The following is a 27,156-nucleotide window of genomic DNA, read 5'->3' as shown; positions in this document are numbered from 1 at the left end:
GTGTAATGCAGCGTTAATGTGAAGTCTAGTGATTGCAATTTGCCGGGTCCCGATGCCTGGGGGCATGGAGATGGCTCGGCTGGTTTCCAACGGGGCAAATTAAAGCACATTGGGACTCTCGGTAAACAGGGGTTTTGTGATGACATGTAATCGGCACTAATAAAGCTATATGGCCCTTAATTGCTGCGGAGACTTCAGGTGCCACTTGTCGGGAAATTTTGGATGTTTGGTTGTATGCGAGCGGATACCTCAGCTGAGGTCGGTGGTCAGCCAAAATGGCCGCTTGCTTTAAAAAGAAAAAAAACAAAAAAAAAAACATCAGAAAGCATTGAAAAACCTGTAAAAGTGCAGTCAAAAAATTGTCTTTGTGAGGGTTTTATCTTCATGTAAGGATGGGTCTATGGATTTCAACATTGATTTCCCGGGATTTTATTTAATTTTGTGATAGGTTTATTTAAATAAAGTCTACGCCATTCTGTGGCCTGTGGAAATTTCCGGAAGAATAAGCCCTTTCGGCTCAACTTGGACTTTTATATTTAGTGATTAACTCTTTCAAGTGTGGTTCAGAATGATCACGGAGTCATCTCTAACTTTGATGCCTAAAAACAAGTATTTTTCTTGCCTACGTCGGCTCTTTATATGTTGCTAGTGTGTCGCACCCATTAGTAATTCCCATGGGTGTGTGCGTAAACCTGGCTGCTGTTATATATCGGATTTCAGGATAGTTGGCATTGTCTGTTTGTGTTAGTTGTTCTCTCGGGTGAATCCGTTGTGATTTTCAGACGGATGAACCGTTAGACATGCTGAAAAAAATATGGAAAATTTACTTATTTTCTCAATGATATATATATATATATATATATATATATATTTTTTAATATGGAAAACTGGCTTGAAGGATGACTTTCTACATTGTGCATTTTGCAGATTGCCTAATCCCAGCTACTAAATGATTCCTTGGAAAATATTGTGTGTTCGTTCTGCTGTGTCTGAGAGAAGTCTTGTTCATGGCGTTTCTCCACCTATAGTTATAATGTGACCATTGCAATTATATCTAATTATATATATATAACCCCTGCATCGTCCAATCAGACCTGGTGCCTCTGGGTAATTCCGGCTCTTGTGTGGATAGAGTTACAGTTATACCATTGAACATGTAATAAAAGACCTTGTTTGTTCTCCATAAACCCTGTCTGGTACAATGCATGTGGCCTTGCTGAGATCCAGTCCAGTTCAGGTCACTCTGGCTCAGCCACGACCATGACTGTCCTCTGATATAGAGATCCTGCGAAATCCTATTGGACTGCGGAGTGAACTGACTGTGTGTAAAGTGAGTCTGTGGTCCCAGAGAGGCTCTGGGACCCAGTGAGTGAGGTTTAAGTCTTAGACATGCTGAACGCAGGAGACCTCCATATAAGACTCCGGTTCAGGGTGTAGTTAACGTGACCTGTCGGAGTATGGAGTAGTGAGGGCTGCGAACCCTGATGCAGGAAAAAGCTGGCAAAGCCACGTGTACCATGTCCCTAGTAGAGTGAGAGAGAGGGTCCTGGTGCTGAGTGAGAGCCATGGAGAACATGCAGAAGCCGGCAGTGTAGCGGAGCAGAGTGTGTGTCAGCTCTTGAGGCCGCCTGTGTGAGCCACTGTCTTTTTAGATGTGATGTAATTGATAAAGCTGTGCGTTTATTTCATCCTGAGTCGTGGCCTGACGCCCACTCTCTGTAAATTCTGTGAGTGTACTGCGCTACTACACCTGTGGCAGCTGATCGTAAACGAATGTGTTCCTACACCTGTGTGTGCTGGGGGCATCTGTTCACTTTATACCCACCAGAGTTAGGTGCCCAGGGTGATGGACCTACCCATCGCTGCCAGTATTCTCCCAGTAATGTATAGAAGGGCCGAGCGATGCATTATACCTCGGTGCCCCTTGTGGTACCAGCAGCTCTGCAGGGAGAGGCCGCAGGAAGAGTACACTATAATTGCACCATATACTGCCCACAGACAATATGAAGTTCATTTTTAACTACTGTACAAACGTGGGCTGAGCCAAAAGTTAGTCAGTTTACTCAGGACCAAGTGTCTGTCTGGGGCCTCAGCCATGGTTCTTAGTGAATTTGTGTCAAATCTATTACAGCCAATCACATTTCAGCTTTAATTTTTCTATTGCTGCTTAGAAAATGAAAGCAAACTCCTGATTGGTTGCTGTGCCTTTCAGCATTGTTGTACATTCATTTATTAAAAGAGGGGCTTGTCGTATCCGGAAAGTTTGTGGCAAGTGCGCGAGGGGGGTGTGGTCGCGTCTTCATGGCCCCACCCCCTGCTAATAACTTCGGGATTCACCTCATCGCACACTGGGGGGAGGGGGGAGCTGATGGCGTGAGTCGTGATGTTAAGGCCCGCCTTTGCCGGGTCTGATATTTAGGATCCTCCTGGACATTCTTGGAGAGTAGCCAAGCATTCCATAGAAAGTATTTAGGGGAACTAAGGGTTACTCAAAATCAGGCAAAAATAGGTTTGCGCTGGATTTTATACTGCGGCGTTAAAAGTGGTCTTGGTTATAGTAGCGATCAAATAGCGCTTTATTTCAAATTATTGTCTGCACAGTAAACCGAAAACTACAGGTATAACTACCACCAGCCCATGACTAGCGTGCAGTAGTCATCCGGTGTATTAAAATAATTAAATGCAGCAATGTGTGTTTTTAGTGTGTTTGTGTACGATTTATATTGAGACTTACACGTGTTCCTCCCCCCAAAACAGCGTAAAACTCGCAGCTCCAAGTGTCATAGCGCCGGGCGCTGTTTGTATAAATCTCTTCCAATCTTTCCTAATGGAATTCTACGAGTAGGAACATAAACATTAGTCGTGTCCCTGTGACGGGATTTATCACAAACCGTTATGACAATCCAAAACACACAGAATGAGACGGTATTAAACTGCCAGGAGTGATTAGTGTGACTGCGTATCTTGCCCGTAAACACTCTGGTATGACGGGTGTTGCGTTCTGACCCACCGTTCATTCTCCCGCCTTACGACAAACTTATAGAAATGTTTCCAAACGCTTAGCTGTTGGTGATTATTGTACAAGCACCGTGCTCTGTATCACAAAAAATACAGAAATACTATTTGCACGGTGCCGCTTCCACGGGCAGGCGCGCAGTGCCGCTTCCCCTGTATGACAGATGAATTTCTCAGTATTTTGTTCTCGCAATTAACTTATGGTTTCGACTTTGTCACTTGACAAAGTTTCCCCATAGATGTGTGGCCCTCTGTGGGTCTTGGAGCTCCTGAGAAATTTCGTGTTGCCCCCGACTGGTGTAAGTGGACCTTGGTACAGCCCCCATTATGTTCTGTAACAAATATACACTTATAGATCCAAGAGAAGACTATTAGTGAGCATTGCATCATATGCACAGAATAAGGGGATCTGTGCTGTGCGGTTGTTCAGTATCGGAAAACTAGGATTAGAAATTTTACAGGACAAAGCTGTCGGTCCCTGGAAATTAGGGACCGTTGGTGGCAAGTTGCTGCCCAGATTATGATATATTATGATCAGGGCCCCTGGAGGAGATGCCCAGGATAACCGCGTCTTATTCTGTATTAATGCAGCCTTCTATATAATACCCCCCTCCCTGTGCACGCTGCATTGGCTGGAATCTGTCGCTTGAAAAATAGACAGGTGCGCCAATAATAAAACTAGCAAAATAAATAAATATATATTTTGCAGCATATATGGATTAAAAACTATTTATTGTGAAAAGAATTAAAACAATATATAAATGTATGTAAAACTCAGATATCTATTCAGATGGAAAACATATATATATATATATATATATATATATATATATATATATATATATATATATATATTTTTTTATATTATATACACATAGATAGATATTATACCTCTCCCCTCTCTTTGAATCTGTGCAGCCTAGGAGGAAATCCACAACACGTGTTGTGATTGTTGTACAGGATATGGAGCAGGTAATCTCTCTAAAATATTAGCTGATAAACGGTGTAAGTAGCTCGGCAAGTCCATTAGTATATTCATCAATATGAGATGTGGGGTGATCGACGCGTTTCGCCAATGTACACCTGACTTTCTCAAGAATACTTCACCTCCTTCCGCTTGTCCTTTTAGAACAATGTGCGTTTTTAGCGAACCCCTACACGTGTAATTGGCTAATGGTTTGTCTATAGCATCAATTTGCACCACGGGGTGTATAATAAACATTTAGTTCCTACAAAATATTTAAATAATAGATATCTCAACTGAAAGGTTTAAAAGATAATAGAGAATTAAGAAATTAAAAAAAATGTATGTACAGGAAGTATACTCCATTCCAAACATATGTGGTATGTTACTATAATGAATAAATAGTCTTTCTAAGAGCTTAAAAATAAAATAATCATGGTGGCACATAACTAACTAATGGAATCTGTCCCTTGCCCCGTTCTGCATTCCTGAAACATCATGATGGCACAGTGGTTAGCATTGCTGTCTCAGAGCCATGTGGGGGTCACGGGTTTGATTCTGACCAAGGTCCTATCTATGTGGAGTTTGTATGTTATCCTTGTGTTTGCCTGGGTTTCCTGTGGGGGCTCTGGTTTCCTCCCACACATGTTGGTAGTTTAATTGGCTTCTGATGAAATTAACCCTAGTGTGTGATAGGGAATATAGATAGTAAGCTCCATTGGTGTAGGGACTGAAGTCAATGATTAAACGTTCTCAGTACAGCGCTGCGTAATGTGTAGGCGCTGTATAAAAACCTATTAATAAATCCTAAATAAGTCTCAATCAGTTGTGGCATAAAGAAAAAATTCTGCACTGGATAGTTCTAACCCGGTGTGTAGTTTGTGATGGAATATCCGGTGTCTTGTATGTTCAGTGAGTCTGTTCTGTGTTCTAGTAAAGTAACTGAACTCTGGTAGTGCCTGATCAGTGCTCCTCACTGCAACACCCTTCCCCCAAAACAGGTCAGTGCTTCAGATCTCTGCTCTCCCAGTCTCCATGCTGATTAGATCCACACGTCTCCCTACATGGCTGTATTTGTATTTCACGCTAACATAATCCAAACACGTCTTTACGAGAAGCTTAGCGCACTGAATATAACATCTAGGCGTGTTCTTATCTGAGAAATTATCACAGCCTGGTCCCTGCCTGTATCAGACGCTGATCATCAGCGATATGATTGCCTCTAAATGCAGGATACGTTCTCCTTTCGATAACTTTAACGTATCGCTTTGTACTGAAAGCTTCTTTCTGTGCTCTATGCCCATACATTTATATCATCTGGGATACGACCCCCTGGATACAACTGCACCCAACACAGGAGTACAGCAGAGCGGGGTCTTATCCCTGGGGAATGAAATCAAATCACTCTGCCTGGTGATCATTATTATCACCATTTATTTATATAGCGCCACTAATTCCGCAGCGCTGTACAGAGAACTCACTCACATCAGTCCCTGCACCATTGGAGCTTACAGTCTAAATTCCCTAACATACACACACACACAGACAGAGAGATACTAGGGTCAATTTGATAGTAGCCAATTAACCTACCAGTATGCTTTTGGAGTGTGGGAGGAAACCGGAGCACCCGGAGGAAACCCACGCAGACATGGGGAGAACATACAAACTCCTCACAGATAAGGCCATGGTCAGGAATTGAACTTATGACCCCAGTGCTGTGAGGCAGAAGTGCTAACCACGGAGCCACCGTGCTGCCCCAATATATAAGCGAGCTTCTCTGTAGGAACTAGACATGCTTGTCTGTATGTATATGTAACCCTGTTACCCGTCATTGATGCTGCTCATCACTCAGTAGCCAAAAAGATGGGAAGCAAGGAAAACCATTATAGAGGGGTAATTCAATTCCCGGCAATGTGCCACGGAGTGCCTCCGGAATGAGTGTGAGTGCACTACGTGGCGCTGTAACGTCACTGATTTATTTTCCCTTGCCCCACATTGGGGTTTGCAAGGACATCTGTGATGTTCAGGTACCGCAGTACGCTGTAGTGTCCCGCGGCACGTAGTGAGGACTTGAATCCCCCCCCCCCCCCCCCCATAGAGTAGTAATATATTTATATTTGCACCGTTATTAATTATTTATTTCATTGGTTTTCAGGAGCCACCATTGGGAAGTAGCAGAATGATGAACGACGCAAGTGACATGTTAGCCGCGGCCTTGGAGCAGATGGACGGGATCATAGCGGGTGAGTCTGGCACCGATTTCATGTCCTTTTATAGTATAATTACCTTCCTTCACCTCAAAAGTGCCAGCGCATCTTGTTTTATTACAGCAGATTTAATTATATAAATGTAACCGTGCGCCACATTGGTTACTGTAGCATTGCACTAATCCCTTCTGATGGGGAGAGCGGCTGGGGGGGTGTGTATCGCAGTGCTTGGGATACAATGGGGAGCAGATGATATGTATAGTTAATAACACACTGACATGTAAACAGAGGGCCCGAAGCTGTTGAGAGAAGACCGCTGCAGCAAATATATCATTTAATCCAAAAAATACAGATAGTTATATTTCATAATGAGAAGATTTTTCTCTTAATTTTAACCCTACGGGTAATTATTTTGCTTATTTCTGTTGTGTATTTTTTGGGGCGAGTAGGGCTTTTAAGGTAACAAACCTCTCCCCCGAAAGAATACTGGGGCTCCTCCTCATCCACTATACCCCAAGTTTACATTGCGTAGAGAATTTTGAGTGTAATGTTATGATCATACTATGCTGGTGTTAGAAGTGGGATGCACACTGCTCTGTTATTCCAAATGCTGTCCTATTACTAAAGATTCTATATAAATACTAAAGCCGCACCATCTTTTGGTGTTTAAATTCTGCATCCTGTGCACTTAGAATGACGCATAGGCGGCATATAATCTTGCTTAAAAGCCTTTGGTATTCATATACATTCCAGCATTGGAAAATGAGGCCACATCCACCGCACAGCCTATGTCAAGCTGATTCCACCTGGGGCCCACCCACTTATCAGCAATCCACTCCCCCTTTGGCTGTCAGATCTGTACTGTTGACAGATATGTATTAAACTGAATGCATCCCAATATTTCCCATGTAATGTTTGCAATACTACTTGCCCTTTGTATGTATATGTTTGCACATACTACCTTAATGTTAAAAGGGAGCTTTGATCCCTATTTTAAAATGGTCTCGATACTTAAGGAACCTATTATGCTTTATACTGTCAATTTGGGCTCATCAAGAGTTTTATTCAGTAATGCTGTCTTGATTTGTATTTTTATGTTCCTTGATAGTCAACAAATCCTTCTCTTCCTTCTGTAGGCTCCAAGGCGCTGGAGTATTCGAATGGAATATTTGATTGTCAGTCCCCCACCTCGCCTTTCATGGGAAGCTTACGTGTCCTCCACCTTATCGAAGACCTGCGAGGAATGCTGGAAATGATGGACACTGACGAGCGAGAAGGTCTGAGATGTCAAGTGCCAGATTCCACCGCCCACGACCTGGTAGAGTGGCTGCAGAACGAGATGGTGGTAAGATCTCTGCCGGCTCCTTCTCTTCAGTCCATACGAAGCGGGGCCACAAGGCTGACGATTCACAGTCCCCGGGTGTTATGATCCAGACATTCCTCCAGCCTAGAAAATAGCTGCGGAGAAAGTTTATGTACGGCTTTATTTAAACGATAGATCAACTCTGGCAAGAATCGTAACTCTGTATAAACAAGCTCTGGGGTTTACGAGCAGTCAAGTTTGTATTGTAATCACGTGGCGGCTCGTATTTTCGTCTCCAAAGCCCCCAGCAAACCGTTGCTAAAACATAGGATAACAATTGAATGAAAAATATTCCTAGTCCTTCAAAGGGTTTATTTGAAGAACGCTACTCAAAATTATTTAAAAATCACAGTTCATTCTGGATTGAGATTAATAACTTGTGATCGTCTTACTGGTCTGGGGTTTTTTATTTTATTGGGGACCGCATTCTATTCCCCATTCAGAAAGTGACATCAAACACTAAGGGCTATATTTACTAAACTGCGGGTTTGAAAAAGTGGAGCTGTTGCCTATAGCAACCAATCAGATTCCAGCTGTCATTTTGTAGATTGTACTAAATAAATGACAGCTATAATCTGATTGGTTGCTATAGGCAACATCTCCACCTTTTCAAACCTGCAGTTTAGTAAATCTAGCCTAAAGTGTAGAATTCAAGTCTTCTCACATTGGGATATAATGTGAATGCCCCTAATAGTGACCATTCAGTATAGGAACATGGTTAAATGGTGTCTGTCCTGCTGTTTTTAAAAACTTTGGCATCAATAATACGAGCTGAGAGAAAGTCTAATTGTATTGTACAGTTATTAACACACATAATTCTTGGAAATATCAGCTATAAGTCTCTGGTTCTCCCCTTTCTACCTCCTACTGTGAATCATCCGGGTTATTTATTCCTGTTGATGACAGCTGAAGCTCTCATGTCACCAATATGATCACTCAGAGCCACGTGAAAAAGCATTAAACCCCCTACGCGTTCGTGTTTTGTGGCTGCTGTTTCTTTGTGATGACTTCAAGTGGGGTTTTTTGGCACTGGTACCGACTATGGAGTCATATTAAAATAAATCTTAGAAAAACTTTTCTGCAAAGTGCTTACAATGAGAAGCAAATGATTACGTTACAAGTATTCACGTCTGTTATAATTATAATATACAGGTGCAATAACTGACCTCAGATGTCACAATATGTTCTGTCTATCGAGCAGGGAGCAAGTGTGAAAGTCTTCCTGCAGAATTTCAACGGAGCCACTCAAGTTTCTATTCCATTGTCTTCCCGTTAAACCACGTGTGTGTATGTGTGTATACATGTATGTGTGTATACATGTATGTGTGTATACGTGTGTGTGTGTAATATATATTACACACACACGTGGGTTAACAGGAAGACAATGGAATAGAAACTTGAGTGGCTCCGTTGACATTTTTGTTCCAAGACCTTGGACTGTCTCCCTGTTCCCCGACCAGCCTGACCCGGCCGAAGCCGTTTTATGCGGCGGAACGGGCGAATGTTATTATTCCTTCTCAGTGATTAAAGTTAATAGGGACTTGTCCCCCCAAAAAACCTACTGGCTGTAATAGCTACCAGTGGTAGCTCAACTTGGTATTGCCCCATGGTATGAATACTTATTTTAGTGTTTTTTATTTTCTTTCTTTTAGGTTTTTGTTTTACTTTCCTCATTCTTTGTGGGTAATTTTGTGGAGAATAATGTGTGATTAGGAAACACAAATTCTCGTTTTAAAATAAAATAAAAAAATTTCAGTCTGTGAAATGTGGGTGGAAAGAATTTTTATTGGGGTCTGAATACTTTATCTCCAGGCACTTTAAATGTTGTATGTTTTTTTTTTTTTATATATATAGATACATAGGGGATTTTAAAGCCTAGCCATTGCCTTTACACAGTGGAGGCTGCCATTTTGTGGGCTGGGCCAATGTTTGTGAGACAGCCAATCAAATCACTGAGAAGCAGTGACCTCATTCTGTCTCATCTGAGTGATGTCACAGTCGATAGGCTGCATTCTCATGAATATTGGCCCCGCCCACAAGATGTCTGCCACCGCTGTGCATGGGTCAATGGGTGTACTTTCAGCTGCAGTTCTAGACGTGACAGAATAAACATTTGTCTGTACAAGACCCAACGTGTACGTTGTCCTGAAATCATCCTCTTGTTTACGTTTCTGGGTGAGTGGGGGGCGGACAAGCCGCAGCAAGTCATTCCCTGAAGTCACCCACACTCTGATTATTAAGGAATATTAATTATGGGGCGGACTAATAAAGACACTGGAAACCTGATGTTATTCCCTCCACCCCCTTCATTTTACACTCTCATTATTCCACATCTGATACCTTTTCCCAATTAACTTATAGCAGCCAGAGCTGCTGGTAACGGCATTTTAATTATCACATCCATGTGCTGACACAGCGCCTCATTCTCTGTGGCTACGGGGGAATTTTGTTTTTGCATTTTTTTTGGGGAGGGGGTATGTTCAGAGTGCCAAGTTCCACTGAGTCGTGGGTGTGATCCCTTCGGTTTAGGAGGCTACGCTGGGCAGCTAGACTCCATTCCTGTAAATTGTTCTCTATAAATAACATTTTATTATTTTTGTAACTTGTGACAGAACAGCTTTTTTATTTTTTTACGCTCCGTTGGTTTATTCCCAGAAGATAAAGCATTTCCTTCCTATCCTCACAGCTCGACGTGCTGCACAGGGTGTATCAGAGACTGACTGTTTCTTTTAAAGGGAACTTATCTCGCCCAATGATTACTAAATACACAACGTTCGTTTTAGATTTTATTATTTTTTCTGCTGTCTGAATTAAACAGAGGTTTAAAGCTTCTCTTCACACATCTACTAGGTCGCTGGAGAATTTTTATAGAATAACACCCAACCAATATATATATATTTTTTTTTCTTAAAAGCATTTTACAGAGATGAGAGGTTTACAGATGATATTAAGGTGCACTAGGGTTTAATCCACAATAAATCCCCCAGTTGTAGCCACCACACTGCACTCCGGTGCCTATAAGGTGGGGTTCCTCCCCACAACCCATCCAGCTCTGGAAAGACATAAAGGGCTAGATTTACTAAGCTGCGGGTTTGAAAAAGTGGGGATGTTGCCTATAGCAACCAATCAGATTCTAGCTATCATTTTGTAGAAGGTACTAAATAAATGAAAGCTAGAATCTGATTGGTTGCTATAGGCAACATCCCCACATTTTCAAACCCGCAGCTTAGTAAATCTAGCCCTAAGACTTCTTAAAATTCCATCTTGCTAGCACCGAGGCTTCAACCTGGTCCCAAAGACTTTATGAGCTTTGTAAATCCCAGGGTGAATAGTTTTCCAAGTGGGTAACAGTCTGTGGACATCAGCAGAATTACGTCGCCCACGGGTACTTCATCCTGGAGGGACGGGAAATCTTGGGGTCTCTGTAGGACTGACATTCAGGAGTCACAGGGAGAGCCCCCTACAGGGTGCGTGTTGGACACACTGCAGTCCAACGATGGTATTTACATTTAGAGGCAAAATGTCATGAAAAGATGAGGCAGTTATATATCTGGTGGGGGCACTTATATTCTGGTGGGGGCAGTTTACTAGTTGGCTAAACACTATATAACTTCACGCCCCTGAATATACTGGATAGGTTCATATGTCACTATATGTATTGCACGTCTTCTCTTATGGTGCAGTAAACTGTAAAAGTATTTTCAGAAACTACAAACACTTGTTTAAATGTCGCTTTTAGTGAAGTGGCCACCTCAGTGTTTTATGATGTGCTTGTGTTTGATGGGGGTGAGTCACAAAGAGCTGCCTAATTGATGGTGTTGGGGGAAGCGGTAGAGTCAACTTTTGAAGGATTTGATAACTTTAGATTCTTCTGTCATCTCACCTGTACACTACGAGATCCTGTATTCTGCATCAGCTTATCCCACCTGGTCAACTTACCTGTATTCTGCATCAACCTATCTCACCTATCGACCTCCCCTGTGCGCTGCATTGATTGACCATATCGCTACACCTCACCTGTAGGCTGCACCTGGTTCTCACCTGTGCACCTCACCTGTCGGCTGCACCTGGTTCTCACCTGTGCACCTCACCTGTACATGCAGCAATTGTTCTCACCTGTGCACCTTACCAGGATGTATGTTACCATGCCAACAACATTTTTAAGGAAGTAATGTTGGGACAAGAATTGGCTCTGTCCTTGCCTGTAAGGTGGTCCAGGGGAAGCGATCCGGCTAGCTGAGCCTTCTGTTTTCCACTCATCTGGAATTCCTGAATACTTGGATATTTTATGTCCATCGTCTGCTCTTCACTCCTGGACTGGTTTACCTGCAAGCCCCAGCTATCCCAACTGGGTTCAATATCATTGGAAGAATCGTGGTAATGTCTTTATTGCTAAACTAGTAAATGCAGCTAATTATGTTTGGTTTTGTGGTCTTGCCAGTTTTAACAGAAAATATATTGTCATTTTTTTTCTTTTTTTTGTAATATATTTTGGATTCTTATTGTATAGGCTGGCGGGATATCACTTGCACCATTGCAATATTGTCTATTTATGGTTCTGTTGTAGCTGCAAGTTCTATAGCTTATTGCCTTATGGTTTAAATTTGATTGTGTGTTCTGTGGTTGTCGTCGTGGCTGACAGATGTGTTTTGTAAGATGCATTTAAATCAAGAAGGATGAAACAAAAATAAAAAAAATACAAATTCCAGCGAGCCTGATGTGAGGGGTGATTGGAGCACGAAACGCGTGGATGATCCCTGTCCTGGCGGTAAGGCTGCCTGCCCAGCTCCGCTGGTATTAAACAGCTTTTGTCTCCGTACAAGATGTTTATATTACAACACAGAGCAGGGCCTGGCTTCGCCTCACATCTGCTTATGTCCTGGAACATAGAAATAATGCATTCGGGGAAGGGGGGTGTATTTCTGCCTGCTGTGGCGGGGACTTTGGATTTTGTGTTAAATATTACAAGTTTAATAAACATTTTGACAGAATCTCGTAAGCGTGCCTGAGATCACACAATTATTGCAGTAAGCAAGGAGAAATCACGCCTGACCTTAGCATTAGGGATGTGCACCGGACACTTTTGGTGTCTCGTGTTTTGTGTTTTGGATTCGGATTTGCTTGAGGTTTTGGGTTTGGATTTGTTTCGCAAAACACCTGATGAAAGGTTTTGGTTCGGATTTAAGGTTTTGGATTTGGATTTATTTTGAAAAAAACATAAAGTGTTAAAATCAAGTTTTTTGGTTTATTTTCACTCCTACGCTATTATTAACCTCAATAACATTCAATAACAATCATTTCCACTAATTCCCAATCTATTCTGCAGAACCAGTGAACTTTGTAATATTGCAGTACCAATGGACTTATACTGCAGGATTGTTTTTGGATATTTATTTTTTTTTATAACTTTTTTAAAAAAATTTCGGGCTGGGTTGGGCTGTGTCCTTCTAAGGGCATTGTTATTTCCCCAGCACAGCACGAGATATAGCAGGACAGAGGACCACCTAACACAACCTCCCTCTACCCTGATCAATGCCAGAGTGAAGATGGCGGCGGCTAGCGGGGAATTTATAGGATCTGAGTATCGCGAGTTCCGACAGCGGGATTATGACTCAGAGCCTCGGTTTCAGTTTTGCAATTGGGGGGAATACCCGGATATGTCTCGGATCCGGCTCGGATCGGCAACGTTCGGATGGACTCGGATTTCAGATATCCGAGCCTGCTCATCTCTACTTAGCATGTCTTGCAGAGGAGAAAGTTACTGCATATAGAAGTTTGCTTTTATTTTCTGAACTGTGCTAGAACATTTGCACCCTCTTCCTCTGCACCTGATTCTATAAATGCACCTAAGGCAGCGGCCTCTGCCTCCTCCATATCCCCTGTTGGATTTTTTTACGTTGATGCTGTTTTTGATTATTTATTGGTCTATTGGATTCTGTATTGAACGTCGGCCAACAGGATCTTAACGGGGATATACAGCCGAATGCAGTTAGCTTATAGACGACCAACGTATATATTAAGATTAAGAATCTTCTTTGCAGAAATATTTGAAGATCAGCTTTGCATATAGTTTTGCATCCTCTATAGTCTTCCTCGTCCTGCAGACCCCCCCCCCCCCCCCGGCTGCGTGGAAACATCTTCGGGTCTGTGGTTTACTCCTGTGAATGTCTGTATAGTGTATATTTCAGTTTCTAACGATCTCTTCTTCCCGGCTTATCTTGTGTCAGGGATTTTACAGCCGTGTGATGTTCACTTTCACCAGCACAGACATGTCCTCTGAAGCAGAGGATTTGTGTTGGGACTTTAATCTTTTCTCCAATAAAGGCGATCGCTACCAGTTTACTGGCTTTGTGTCCCGGTGACGCCCGCGGCCCGGACGTCAGGTTTAAAGCTGTGATGTGCGATCAGTTTGCTTCCTGTAAAATTAAATTATACGGCTGAAGTCTTGTGAGGTTCTGCAGCCTCCTTACTTAGTACGGATCGGCCCCCCACCTATAGGCCAGCGGTAGACCCCTAGTTCAGGGGCAGTCGGTGACTGGACAGCTGGGAGTTAGTTGAACTTGTGATCACTATTTTTATATTTGGATATTGGACATTTTGTGTGTTAGGAGTAGAGATGCTCCAGAAGCTCGCAGGCTAGATGGCCACAAGTTTGATTCCAGTTTGTGTTTCTAAATTTGTGGCTCACATGTGCAAGTTTTACATTAAAATGAGTGTTGTGGGCTTTTTGTTTGTTTGAAAATTGTTCTTTAAAAAGAAAAAAAAAAAACACTAAATACTATTTTTATTTTTTTTTTGCTTTTTTAAGTGATCTATTACAAATGTGTTTTATGATTCGCCGTTCACAATTAGAAACTGCCAAAATGTATTATCTTTAGTTGGAACGTCTGCACATCTGTCTGACTTTCTTCATTCTTGCTATATATTTTATTTTTTATTTTTTTTGTTTAAATCAATCTTATCGCTCTAAGGGGCATATTCAATTAGCTTCCGGGATCGTGGCGACGCGCGGCCCCTCCTTCCCGATACCGCTACACCACAGATTTCCCGATGTGGCGATACTGTAATTCCACTTTACGTGCGCGGCTGTGATTCCGGAAGCTAATTGAATATGACCCATAAATTCAAAGGATTCCGGCAAACTTTCTAATTTTTGAGCCAATTAGACGAACCGGTTCAAGAAGCAATATCAGTCCGGTCCGAGTGTCTCTAGTTCAGTGAAACGAAAATAACAAAGGCCTTTTATTTTTATTTTTTTTATCTAACCTATAGCTCTCATCACCCGAATACTGTTCTAAAGGGCAACGTACATCTAAGCACATATATTGCATGTCTCCCTGGTGCAGATACTGAATGGTGTGCTCCGTATACAGTATAGGATGTGGTACTGGGCAGTCTTCAGTTAAACAGATAATAAGAATAGCTTACTGTGACACAATGGACCGCCTATGCCACCCTGTCTGTTGTTGCTGGGAACAGGCTGGGCTTACTTTGCCACCGTTCCCTTTCCTTATCCCAAATGCGCCCTCTTGCCGCAGTAGGAGGGGCTTACACGAGCTGCCCCCACTGGACTCCTTACCGGCATCCAGAACCGGGTTTCTTCTAGGTAACTGACACTGCTGGCATATCTTTTTGCTGGTGTACCTGGGCTGGTACTCCTAACCTCTTACTATGGATCAGGGAAGCTGTGGATGGATCCCCCTGGCCTATCGCACTGACCAGGGCTGCTGGGTAGCAGGCAGAGCGGTGGTAGCAGAAAGCTTGGGTCCAAATCTCAGAAACAGCCGGCGAACAAATTAGATTTCGGGTCTAATCTGCAGATCACAGGAATACAACTATATTGAAGAGTCTTTGAAGCAGATGTTTATTTGCTCTCACACTGGTTGAAGGTACCAGTGGTCAGGTCAGATGTAAATCAGAAGAACAAGTTTCAAATACAAGCTAGTGCCTTTTATACAGTTCAGATACATGCTATTTTTAGCATCAGTATGTACCCTATTTATACAAACATGGATTTACATGCATTGCAAAGCTAACAAAATTTGCGCTTGTCTATGAAATTCACACTGGACAAAAAACGCACAGTAACGGACCTTTGGCCAGAGCAGGCATGACACTTCATCGCAAAACTTCGTTAGCAATTCCTGCTATCAGACTCCCTCCCCATGCCTAATTGGAGGTTTCCACTAACAACCTTACAAATCCCACACAATGACACTTCCATACAAAATACATCCCAATACACCTAAGACCTCCATCCACAAAGGCCTATTGTATCAGATATATGCATCAGAAATAAGGCGCATCCTTCAGTAAGGTTAAAACAGGAAAAAGGAGTTTCTACCCTGGTCTCAGAAATAACGATTTCCTATCTCAGAATATACACAATATCAAAAATAAGTGCATATGCAATTGTATAAATAAGCGCCCTGCGCTATTTCCTTTAAATAAATTCATACCAGACATTATTTATCGGTGATCCAGTCACACTTCCAGAGCAAGACCAGTGGCATCGTCCATACATACAGAATAAGAACAGATATTGAGAATTATGGTTTATAGAACAAGAGTAGTGGCACTGTGCATGAGGACTTTGTTGGATGTTAAGTTACAGATACAACTCTTGAAGACCTGTTCTCACTGATGAAGTCCTGTAGTGTCAATAGCTTTTTTGAATCCATCTGTCTTGCTCGCTCTCTCTCTCTCTCTCTCTCTTTCGGTGTGCTAGGTAGCGATGCAATGTATTGAGGTTATGTTTGTGTTTCACAGATGTTGTGCCCACAACGTGCACGTGGTTAAACATTACACCCATCTGGTTACCTGACGGCCCCCACCAGTGATGGGTTAGTCACTAATTGACTACCTGCCTCTGGGAATTATCTAATCGCGAGCAGCTGCCACACTGATGTCTGTGTAATCTCGCTGTGCGCCGGACTCTGTCCATTTACTATACGTTACAATGTTTACCTAGATCGGAGACATTGCTTAATAGGTGTTTATTTAGCTGGAGGTAGGATGGCCTGAGATGAAGGGCCTCAATGCTCGCTCGCATTGCAAGAAGTCCAGCAATGGTTAAAGGAGATCTACGTAGGCAGCTGATATCTCACCTGTTCTCCAAGCAGCAGCCTTGGTGAATTACAAATTAGTCGGTGTGTTGGATCAGCTGATTGGACGAGTCCCAGAGCTCTGCTAAACATCTGTTCTTGTTGCGTGGGGGGGGGGGCAGTGTAAGCGGGATGTTGGGTGATGACTTGTGGGGGTCCTAGGAACTGAATACCGACACTTTCAATAGTTTGGTGGGATTGGAGCCTTCTCTAAAACAATTTGTATTCCTATATATTTTTTTTTTTTTTTTTTTACTTTTTTAAGTTCTTCTAATTCTTATGTGTAAAACTTGTTTTTCCCCTTGATTAAAGTTATAGAACAACTAAACTATAAGTTGGTGCCCACTGACGTTCCAGTTATTGTACTAAAGTGCTGCCAGTGGCCCTTTATCCGAATTAAATACATACAGTTGTTATTTTTTTATTGAAGCCCACGTTGAGTGCTCCAAAGCACCCAGAGCTGAGCTAAGACTTGGATCTTGTTGGTCTTCTCTAAAGGCAAGGTGGCCCTGTTCCTCCCCATCCCCCAGGAGCCAAAAGGCCCCAGAGAGGGAGAAGGGTCTTCATGCCCCCTTCTCTGAAGCTAGGGAGCCTGCGACTTCCGGAAAAATAAAGCCCTTTGGGATTCACGGGTCTTCAGGCCCACCTCTGCTGCAAGGCTCGGGCAGGCTCCTTTCTCTGCTAGATAAGCTGAACCCTCCCTAGAGGAACAGGTTCTTCAGCTCCACCCAGAAGGATCGAGTGGTTAGCCATCTGCAGCTGCCCAGGACCCCTCTCTTGTTTTTCGTCACTGCCGGGCTGTTCTTAGCTCATCCAGCTGCGGTTTATAGAATCCTATCCTGTTCCAGTCGTCTGATGTAGCTCATGTCTTGCAGGTGAACGGTCACATCTCTGGCAGTGCTGACATCTACCAGGAGAGACTGTCTCGTCTGGAGAATGACAAGGAGTCGTGTGTACTGCAGGTATCTGTTTCTATATATAAGTTTTGTTTGAGTTCAACATCAGAGGGGGGTCGTTCAGTGCAGTCCAACCTCTGATGGGCCCCTCTGTTAATTTTGCACCTTGCTGTATAGCGCATACTGCCGAATCCTCATCAAGATTATTAGTATGCAATGCCAGCCATGTACCCAAGTGCACTATAACACACAGCAAGCCGGGTACCTTAAATGTATAACAGAATAGTCTGAATATCCAATTGGGATATACATGGACTCTAAGTACATGTGTGTAAGATTTTTCCTGAATGGGGCTAGGAGTTGTGTATTGGTCTGTCAATATACAGTCATTTAAAACTGTCCTTAACCGGTTAAATTTTTGATCAGTGAGACGGTTTGTATAGAGTGTCACATGTTAAGCTGTAGCACTATCCTACACTCATCATCATTTATTTATTTATATATATATATATATATATATATATATATATATATATATATATATATAGCACCACTAATTTCGCAGTGCTGTACAGAGAACTCGTTCACATCACAGACTGAGAGAGACTAAGGGCAATTTAATAGCAGCCAACTAACCTACCAGTATGTTTTTGGAGTGTGGGAGGAAACCGGAGCACCCAGAGGAAACCCACACAAACACGGGGAGAACATGCAAACTCCACACAGATAAGGCCATGGTCGGGAATCAAACTCATGACCCCAGTGCTGTGAGGCAGAAGTGCTGACCACTGAGCCACCGTGCTGCCCATGATGATCCCCAATAATGCTGAAACAGTCACCTATCTGAGCGTGTCTCTTGCCACGTATTGCCAATGGACGGTTATATAGATGGCGTTTCCCAGAAGCGGCTTCTCGTGGCTGGAAGAGTCTGATTTGCATAATCTATAGGTGTCGCTAAGAACATTATTGTTATATTATCCAGGTGAGCGTTCTGACCGACCAGGTAGAAGCGCAGGGAGAGAAGATCCGGGACCTTGAATTCTGCCTGGAGGAACACAGAGAGAAACTAAATGCAACTGAAGAAATGTTACAACAGGTAAGATATAGTGTCCTCCCGGTTTATTATATAGTGTCCTCCCGGTTTATTATATAGTGTCCTCCCGGTTTATTATATAGTGTCCTCCCGGTTTATTATATAGTGTCCTCCCGGTTTATTATATAGTGTCCTCCCGGTTTATTATATAGTGTCCTCCCGGTTTATTATATAGTGTCCTCCCGGTTTATTATATAGTGTCCTCCCGGTTTATTATATAGTGTCCTCCCGGTTTATTATATAGTGTCCTCCCGGTTTATTATATAGTGTCCTCCCGGTTTATTATATAGTGTCCTCCCGGTTTATTATATAGTGTCCTCCCGGTTTATTATATAGTGTCCTCCCGGTTTATTATATAGTGTCCTCCCGGTTTATTATATAGTGTCCTCCCGGTTTATTATATATTATATAGTGTCCTCCTGGTGTATTATATATTATATAGTGTCCTCCCGGTTTATTATATATTATATAGTGTCCTCCCGGTTTATTATATATTATATAGTGTCCTCCCGGTGTATTATATATTATATAGTGTCCTCCCGGTTTATTATATATTATATAGTGTCCTCCCGGTTTATTATATATTATATAGTGTCCTCCTGGTGTATTATATATTATATAGTGTCCTCCCGGTTTATTATATAGTGTCCTCCTGGTGTATTATATATTATATAGTGTCCTCCCGGTTTATTATATAGTGTCCTCCCGGTTTATTATATAGTGTCCTCCCGGTGTATTATATAGTGTCCTCCCGGTGTATTATATAGTGTCCTCCCGGTGTATTATATAGTGTCCTCCCGGTTTATTATATAGTGTCCTCCTGGTGTATTATATATTATATAGTGTCCTCCCGGTTTATTATATAGTGTCCTCCTGGTGTATTATATATTATATAGTGTCCTCCCGGTGTATTATATAGTGTCCTCCCGGTTTATTATATAGTGTCCTCCCGGTTTATTATATAGTGTCCTCCCGGTTTATTATATAGTGTCCTCCAGGTTTATTATATAGTGTCCTCCTGGTGTATTATATAGTGTCCTCCAGGTTTATTATATAGTGTCCTCCTGGTGTATTATATATTATATAGTGTCCTCCAGGTTTATTATATAGTGTCCTCCCGGTTTATTATATAGTGTCCTCCCGGTTTATTATATAGTGTCCTCCCGGTTTATTATATAGTGTCCTCCCGGTTTATTATATAGTGTCCTCCCGGTTTATTATATAGTGTCCTCCCGGTTTATTATATAGTGTCCTCCCGGTTTATTATATAGTGTCCTCCCGGTTTATTATATAGTGTCCTCCCGGTTTATTATATAGTGTCCTCCCGGTTTATTATATAGTGTCCTCCCGGTTTATTATATAGTGTCCTCCCGGTTTATTATATATTATATAGTGTCCTCCTGGTGTATTATATATTATATAGTGTCCTCCCGGTTTATTATATATTATATAGTGTCCTCCCGGTTTATTATATATTATATAGTGTCCTCCCGGTGTATTATATATTATATAGTGTCCTCCCGGTGTATTATATATTATATAGTGTCCTCCCGGTTTATTATATATTATATAGTGTCCTCCCGGTTTATTATATATTATATAGTGTCCTCCTGGTGTATTATATATTATATAGTGTCCTCCCGGTTTATTATATAGTGTCCTCCTGGTGTATTATATATTATATAGTGTCCTCCCGGTTTATTATATAGTGTCCTCCCGGTTTATTATATAGTGTCCTCCCGGTGTATTATATAGTGTCCTCCCGGTGTATTATATAGTGTCCTCCCGGTGTATTATATAGTGTCCTCCCGGTTTATTATATAGTGTCCTCCTGGTGTATTATATATTATATAGTGTCCTCCCGGTTTATTATATAGTGTCCTCCTGGTGTATTATATATTATATAGTGTCCTCCCGGTGTATTATATAGTGTCCTCCCGGTTTATTATATAGTGTCCTCCCGGTTTATTATATAGTGTCCTCCCGGTTTATTATATAGTGTCCTCCAGGTTTATTATATAGTGTCCTCCTGGTGTATTATATAGTGTCCTCCAGGTTTATTATATAGTGTCCTCCTGGTGTATTATATATTATATAGTGTCCTCCAGGTTTATTATATAGTGTCCTCCCGGTTTATTATATAGTGTCCTCCCGGTTTATTATATAGTGTCCTCCCGGTTTATTATATAGTGTCCTCCCGGTTTATTATATAGTGTCCTCCCGGTTTATTATATAGTGTCCTCCCGGTTTATTGTGAACGCAGCCGCGTATGGTGCCGATTGTATTACATCAGCGGTACCTATAGACAGGTTATGCCAGATACACTGTGCCCTTCGACAAAGATTGGGCAACCTATGTTTCTAGAATTTGTCAATGCCGTGGGTGCTGGAACTTGTAGTTCCACGACAGCGGAGTAGCCTCAGGTTGTCCATACCTGGTCTATACCGTTTTTATATTCTATACAATTATAAAGTCCAGTGTACACTGCTGGGAACATGTGACCACCAGACAGAACCACCTGGCCCCTCTATTCTGTCATTTCACATCACTTTTATATTATAATCTCCGTCTAAAGTATTGTACATTACTTAGAGCCGCTCTGTCTGGTCCTACAGTTTTTGGCACTTCCTAATTGGGACAGTTCTTTGTTTTCTCCGTTCCTGGCTGTACAGTTACTAGAGGCCCCCAGAGCCGGTACTTTCATATCTAGTGAGCGCTCTCAGCGACCTAGAAAACTTTCACTGAACTTGGCTCAGTGTATCCTAGGAAGGTCCACTGGCAGAAGGACACCGAAAACTCAAAAGATCGGTCCTGGAAAGAGCACCTGGCTTCACACCCACCCCCCATAAAAGCAGAAAAGCTAAGTGTGCTCAAGGAAATTTTTGCTAAGGGACCACTAGACTTAAAAATGTAACATGAGCGTAAAATCCAATTGTTAGTGTTAACATGTCATTCCACAGTGTACAGTATTACCTCCCTGCTCCATTACAGACAGCTGAACCAAAGAACAATCCCTGCACCCCCAACCCCACCTAATGGGATTGGATACAGGTTAAGATCCTGAGGTTACAGTCATTTGAGTTGCTGTTATTTCTAGTCCTGCCACCTGTGTATAAATCCACCAATCAACACAGTGCACTTTTGCAAAGCAGGACTGCAAATCTGCCAGTCACACTGTGAGGTACCAGTCTGAGACCCTGCTGTTGAGGAATCCTTATCTGTCCTCTGAGGATAAGATCCTTCACTTATGTATCTTTATTTGCGTTTAATGGATATAATCCACTTCTTTCACTTCAACCTGCAATGGAATGTCGGGGTGAGACGAAACAGCACAATTATCTTCATACTTCATGTATCAAGATTTCAGTACTTGGGTCTATTGTTGCTGTTTAATCCAGCAATTATCAGCGACCACAGAAAACGTTGGCACACATACATTGTGTCCACATGAGGTCTACATCAGACCCCCAGTTTCCTACCTTGTATAGATGTAGGAATGTCCTCACTTCTCCTTAAAGCTATACACATCTTTGATTTCTTTACATCTTATAAAATGATGATCTTTTTACCTCTGCATCACACAACTGCCCTCACAATGTGTTTAATTAGCAATTGACTGCATCCCTTGTCCCCTGAGCCCCCATGTTACTGTCCAGGAGAGTTCACAGTCTAAAAATACCGATGGTCACATCACTAATCCCAGCACCATCTTTCATTCCAGCCGGCTATGTGTTTGTGTATCCTGTAAGCCCTGGTGCTGGAGTGCGACAGATATATTTGTGTTTTCTCATCTTTCCCACCTTGTACAGCCCTGGGAGTTACTCCTTCACCGAGAGGATTATAGCCCCCCAATATATAATATAGATATATAGCCCCCCAATATAGAGCTGCATTTACAGCATAAGAAGACCCCAGCTTTATTTTTCGGAAGAACCCTGTTGCTAGTAACTTAATGATGGATGATTTCCATATAGCTCAGAATTCCATTTTGGAACTCTTGTGGATGTCCCAGCTGTGGACCACGTGTGTACATCTGATGAGATAGAGCTTAGAGACTCTGTGTGTCCTTGGTGAGTGGAGTGTCGCATATAGATCTTGTATGGTTGTGGCCAGTGTTAAAGTTTCACTTGACTTTCATGGGCCCCTAGACCACAGCCTATATGATCCCGGCTAATTCTGACTCTTGTATTTTTCTCATCGTATCTTAGGAATTATTAAGTAGGACATCCCTCGAAACGCAGAAGCTAGACCTAATGGCGGAGGTTTCTACTCTGAAACTGAAACTGACCTCGGTAGAGAAGGATCGGAGTGAATTCGAGGACAGATACAAAGAAACAGAGGTGAGAGGAACAATGGGGGATTTTTTGGGACGCTCAGGGTCCGTTATTGATTATTGTGCTCTGTCAACCTACTAGCGGTGTAACGTCTCCCTCAGATTGTGGAGCAAACCTTTGTAATGGCTGAACTAATCTACATGAGAATGCCAGATATCAATTCACTACAAACTTGCGACATCACTTCCTGTCTCAGTGATGTCACAAGTTCCTAGTGTTTTGATAGGCCGAGTATTTATTTGGCCAGGAAAATGGCTGCCTCCGCTGTGGGTGCAAGCAGCTGACAGACTTTTACTGCTCATGTCTTGTTACCTGTCCACACTTCTTAATAATCCCTATATTAAACAGCATGTGATTCAAACTGAGATGTTTACGTAAAATGGTTTTCCTAGGTGACTTTCAAAGCCTATTACAGAATACACCGCTCTGTGTTACATTTAGTGTATCCTAACGTGGCTTTATCCTAGCTGTTAACACGTGGATCTCTCAAAACTAGTAACAATTTTTCCTTCAACAAACTATTATGAATGTATTTGGGACATGAGTCCATTTAGGAAAGTACTTCTTAAAGAAGACGTTTTATATTTCTTTAGTAAGAGACGGTTGAAAATTTCTGTCTCTTATTTTTTAAATCTTTTTTTTTTTTTCCCCCTCTGTTGTGGTGTCCTGGTAGGGTGAGGACAGTCTCTCTAATCTGATATTGCGATAGTGTAGGAAGAAAGATGACCATTATAGCTTTTGGTGGAAGGAAGTAAAGTCTAATAGATAACACAAGATACAAATCTTTGACTTTTTACAGATCCCAACGCTGTTTCGTGGCGGGGGGAGCAATAAGGCAGCCAGACATAGAACAGAGGTTATACTGTGTGTGTTTAGCTCACATCGAGCATTGACGTCCTATTCCCTGTTATCTGACCTCTAGAAAATATATAAAGTTCTGTCTGGAAAATGACTATTTACCTCTAAACATCCATATCATCATCATCATCATTTATTTATATAGCGCCACTAATTCCGCAGCGATGTACAGAGAACTCTCACATCAGTCCCTGCCCCATTGGAGCTTACAGTCTAAATTCCCCCCCCCACACACACACACACACACACACACACACACACACTAGGGTCAATTTGATAGCAGCCAATTAATCTACCAGTATGTTTTTGGAGTGTGGGAGGAAACCGGAGCACCCGGAGGAAACCCACGCAAACACAGGGAGAACATACAAACTCCACACAGATAAGGCCATGGTCAGGAATCGAACTCATGACCCCAGTGCTGTGAGGCAGAAGTGCTACCCACTGAGCCATCGTGCTGCCGTATCATGAATTAATATTTCTCTCGCATATAACTGCAATAAAGTGAAGTGAAAATTGAGACACTCTCTTGTACATACAGTTACCAACCAATCAGCATTTACTCTCCTAGATTCGTATGTTGACCTATAAGTCACTCGTTCTTGCAAATAAAATAAAGCCAGGGTCCTGATTTGTTTTTAGTGCGTTATAACCCCAGGTAATAATTAGGGTTTGTTGCTGGGATGAGAGGTGACCCGGTTTTGTGGATGCGCTGTTCCCTATTCTGTCTTTCCGCCCTGACTCTTCCAAACTTTTCCTCTCTCCACTCCTCCCCCTTCCTTGTGTGATCCAGTCTCTCAATAAGGTTATAACAGAGTTAAGGAATCAGATGGAGAAGCTGGAGGTGGAGCTGGCATTGTTTCAGGACAAGAGGTTACAGTACGGCGATCAAGAGGTCAGGTGGTGGCATGGTTCTGGAGAATGTAGACGGCATGCGCCACGTGCCGGTGCCCGGTCCTTATTAACGTTAAAAGCACATTAACAATGCTCTGTTTTTGTTGCATAATTCTATCTAATCAGGGGGGGATTTATGTGCTGGATGTAGTGGTGTCTGCCGTCTCTCCTCTTACCTCTGGGATCTGCCCAAATGATGCCAAGCTACCCTCGGCCCACCAGGCCACGTTCCCCTTGTATTGTGAGAGGACTGACGCATGTGTACAAGAGACGGGCGACTGGTCGGAGATGAGGGGGTTATGAAACACAATAGTAATTACTGTACGGCCAGCTGTACGAGCAGACTTCATAAAAATAAAGTGTTAAATCCTAAAAATGTTTTTAAAAAATGTTTCAGTTGCGCTCAGTGGAGGTGGCCATTTTGTGGGCCGTACCACTATCCCTGAGAGTCCCGCCCATCAGTGACTAGGAACTAGTGACCTCGCAGTGGGATGAAGTTCAAATGCTTTTCTGCATGTATTTTTTTATTTCTAAAGCACCCACATAAACCGAGGTGCAGTACAGTAAGAGGATTATATTGCCTACAATGCTGTGATGAAACAGATGGTTCTGCCCAAACCTGTTTACTGTCTAAGGGGCACAAGCAAGACGTGGATTTCAAGTAGTGGAGAAATAGGATTTCCTGTATAGTTAGTATAAAGTTCTGCACCTTCTGTAGGGGGTTTATACAATCCCCCCCCCTCCTTCCATCAGTCTAATACATGGATGAGGGTCTTGCAGAATTTCCGACACTTGCTAGTTACTGTCCACTGATACATTCTTGTTATGTCCACTACAGACAGCTCAAACACAAGGGTTAAAGTATTATTCTAAATAAAATTCTATAAAAGTCTAATTTTTTTTTTTTCTTTACTTTTTTTCCCATTTTCTTTATTTAAACATTTATCATTTTATTGATTGCTAGTGGCCCTGGCAGGGATTTGGCGGGGTTGCTGTGCGCGCTGTGTCGGCGTGGAAGGAATGTGCGATATGGTGTCGGAGTCTTTATATAAAGACGCGGCTCGGTGATGCTCTCTGTCCCGAAATAGCTGTAGGAGATACATACAAAGTGCACGGCTGACGCTTCATTAACTTGTCGCTCCCTCCCCTCCGTGTGCTGAAAATAGCCCAAGCGGGATGTGTAATGACATTGTACTCTAAGGCGTGCAGTCTGTAATCCTATATATTACTCCTGTATCAAACACAGAAAGTATTTTTCTCTTTCTGTCAACGGGGATGTGGAGTAAAGCGAATATATTGGGTCCCTTTAATAGCTATGTAACATGTATGTAGTGTGTGCTGGGTTTATCTATAACATTCTCTCATACAGGGCACGTTACAATGTATCATGGTGGAGGGAGGGCTGTATGGAAGCAGAGGGTCTGCAGATGGGAGAATGGTTATTTATTTTCTCTGGGGACCCTTTCATATGACAATCACGCCTGTTCCATCCATTTACTGTTAGTTACAAACTCCTGATACTATCTCATAATGGTACAGTACAGAAACCTGGATGTGAGTAACTCACTTGTAGTTTCCTAGGTAACAAATTCTCAGTGTAGATTGATGACTTTGCATGCAGAGGCACGGCGGTGATGTCACCGCAAGTTTGAAAGAAATAACTGGCATGATGTGCTTTGCTATTTGAAATGTTTTTCCTATATCAGCATCTTTTTGTCTTTGGCTTAGTGATATGGGACGTGCTTTTACTTGCTGTGGAAAGAGGATAACACCAAACAATGTGTTTTTTGCCATCAAAGTTTGTTTTGCTTTTTGGAATGTAGCTGTTTTTCTGTAAGGAGATAATGTGTGTTTATATCCCAGGTCTGAATGTAGTTGGTGACTGGTACCTTGGAGTGTGCGCTGATGGTTGGAATTTCCTCTCTTCACAGGGTTTAGTGCAAGAGATGAATGAGCTGCGGCTCCGAGTGGTGGAAATGGAGAATGAGCGCACACAGTATGAGAAGAAACTCAAATCCACCAAGGTAAGTTAATGTAATATGTTCTGTCAGCCTATCCAGTCACTAGGAACCAGTGACATCAGAGTGCAACCTATCCAATCACTAGGAACCAGTGACATCACTGAGTGCAGCCTATCCATTCACTAGGAACCAGTAACATCACTGAGTGCAGCCTATCCAATCACTAGGAACCAGTGACATCAGAGTGCAACCTATCCAATCACTAGGAACCAGTGACATCACTGAGTGCAGCCTATCCAGTCACTAGGAACCAGTGACATCACTGAGTGCAACCTATCCAATCACTAGGAACCAGTGACATCACTGAGTGCAGCCTATCCAGTCACTAGGAACCAGTGACATCAGAGTGCAACCTATCCAATCACTAGGAACCAGTGACATCACTAAGAGTGCAGCCTATCCAGTCA

At 42.3% G+C, this 27,156-nt stretch overlaps 1 protein-coding gene across 13 annotated transcripts in view; it reads left to right on the top strand.

The window, feature by feature from the left end:
• PPFIBP1 (PPFIB scaffold protein 1) overlaps positions 1–27,156 on the top strand; it is an 88,292-nt gene that overhangs the window by 30,158 nt on the left and 30,978 nt on the right. For 7 of the 13 annotated variants that reach the window (XM_075210525.1, XM_075210524.1, XM_075210526.1 and 4 more), the window contains 7 exons: positions 6,135–6,222; positions 7,323–7,531; positions 17,529–17,615; positions 18,532–18,645; positions 22,851–22,982; positions 24,628–24,729; positions 26,660–26,752. In XM_075210525.1, the coding sequence (XP_075066626.1) occupies positions 6,159–6,222; positions 7,323–7,531; positions 17,529–17,615; positions 18,532–18,645; positions 22,851–22,982; positions 24,628–24,729; positions 26,660–26,752 (801 nt within the window). In that variant the 5' untranslated portion in view covers positions 6,135–6,158. Of the gene's footprint in view, positions 1–6,134; positions 6,223–7,322; positions 7,532–17,528; positions 17,616–18,531; positions 18,646–22,850; positions 22,983–24,627; positions 24,730–26,659; positions 26,753–27,156 lie in introns of those variants that run through there. The other 6 variants (XM_075210533.1, XM_075210532.1, XM_075210531.1 and 3 more) reach the window with 1 other exon arrangement.

Source organism: Mixophyes fleayi, chromosome 4, assembly GCF_038048845.1.
Source record: "Mixophyes fleayi isolate aMixFle1 chromosome 4, aMixFle1.hap1, whole genome shotgun sequence".
Classification (NCBI taxonomy): Eukaryota; Metazoa; Chordata; class Amphibia; order Anura; family Limnodynastidae; genus Mixophyes; species Mixophyes fleayi.
The sequence above is the reverse complement of the archived record's forward strand: the minus strand, read 5'-3'. Positions and strand labels throughout refer to the sequence as shown.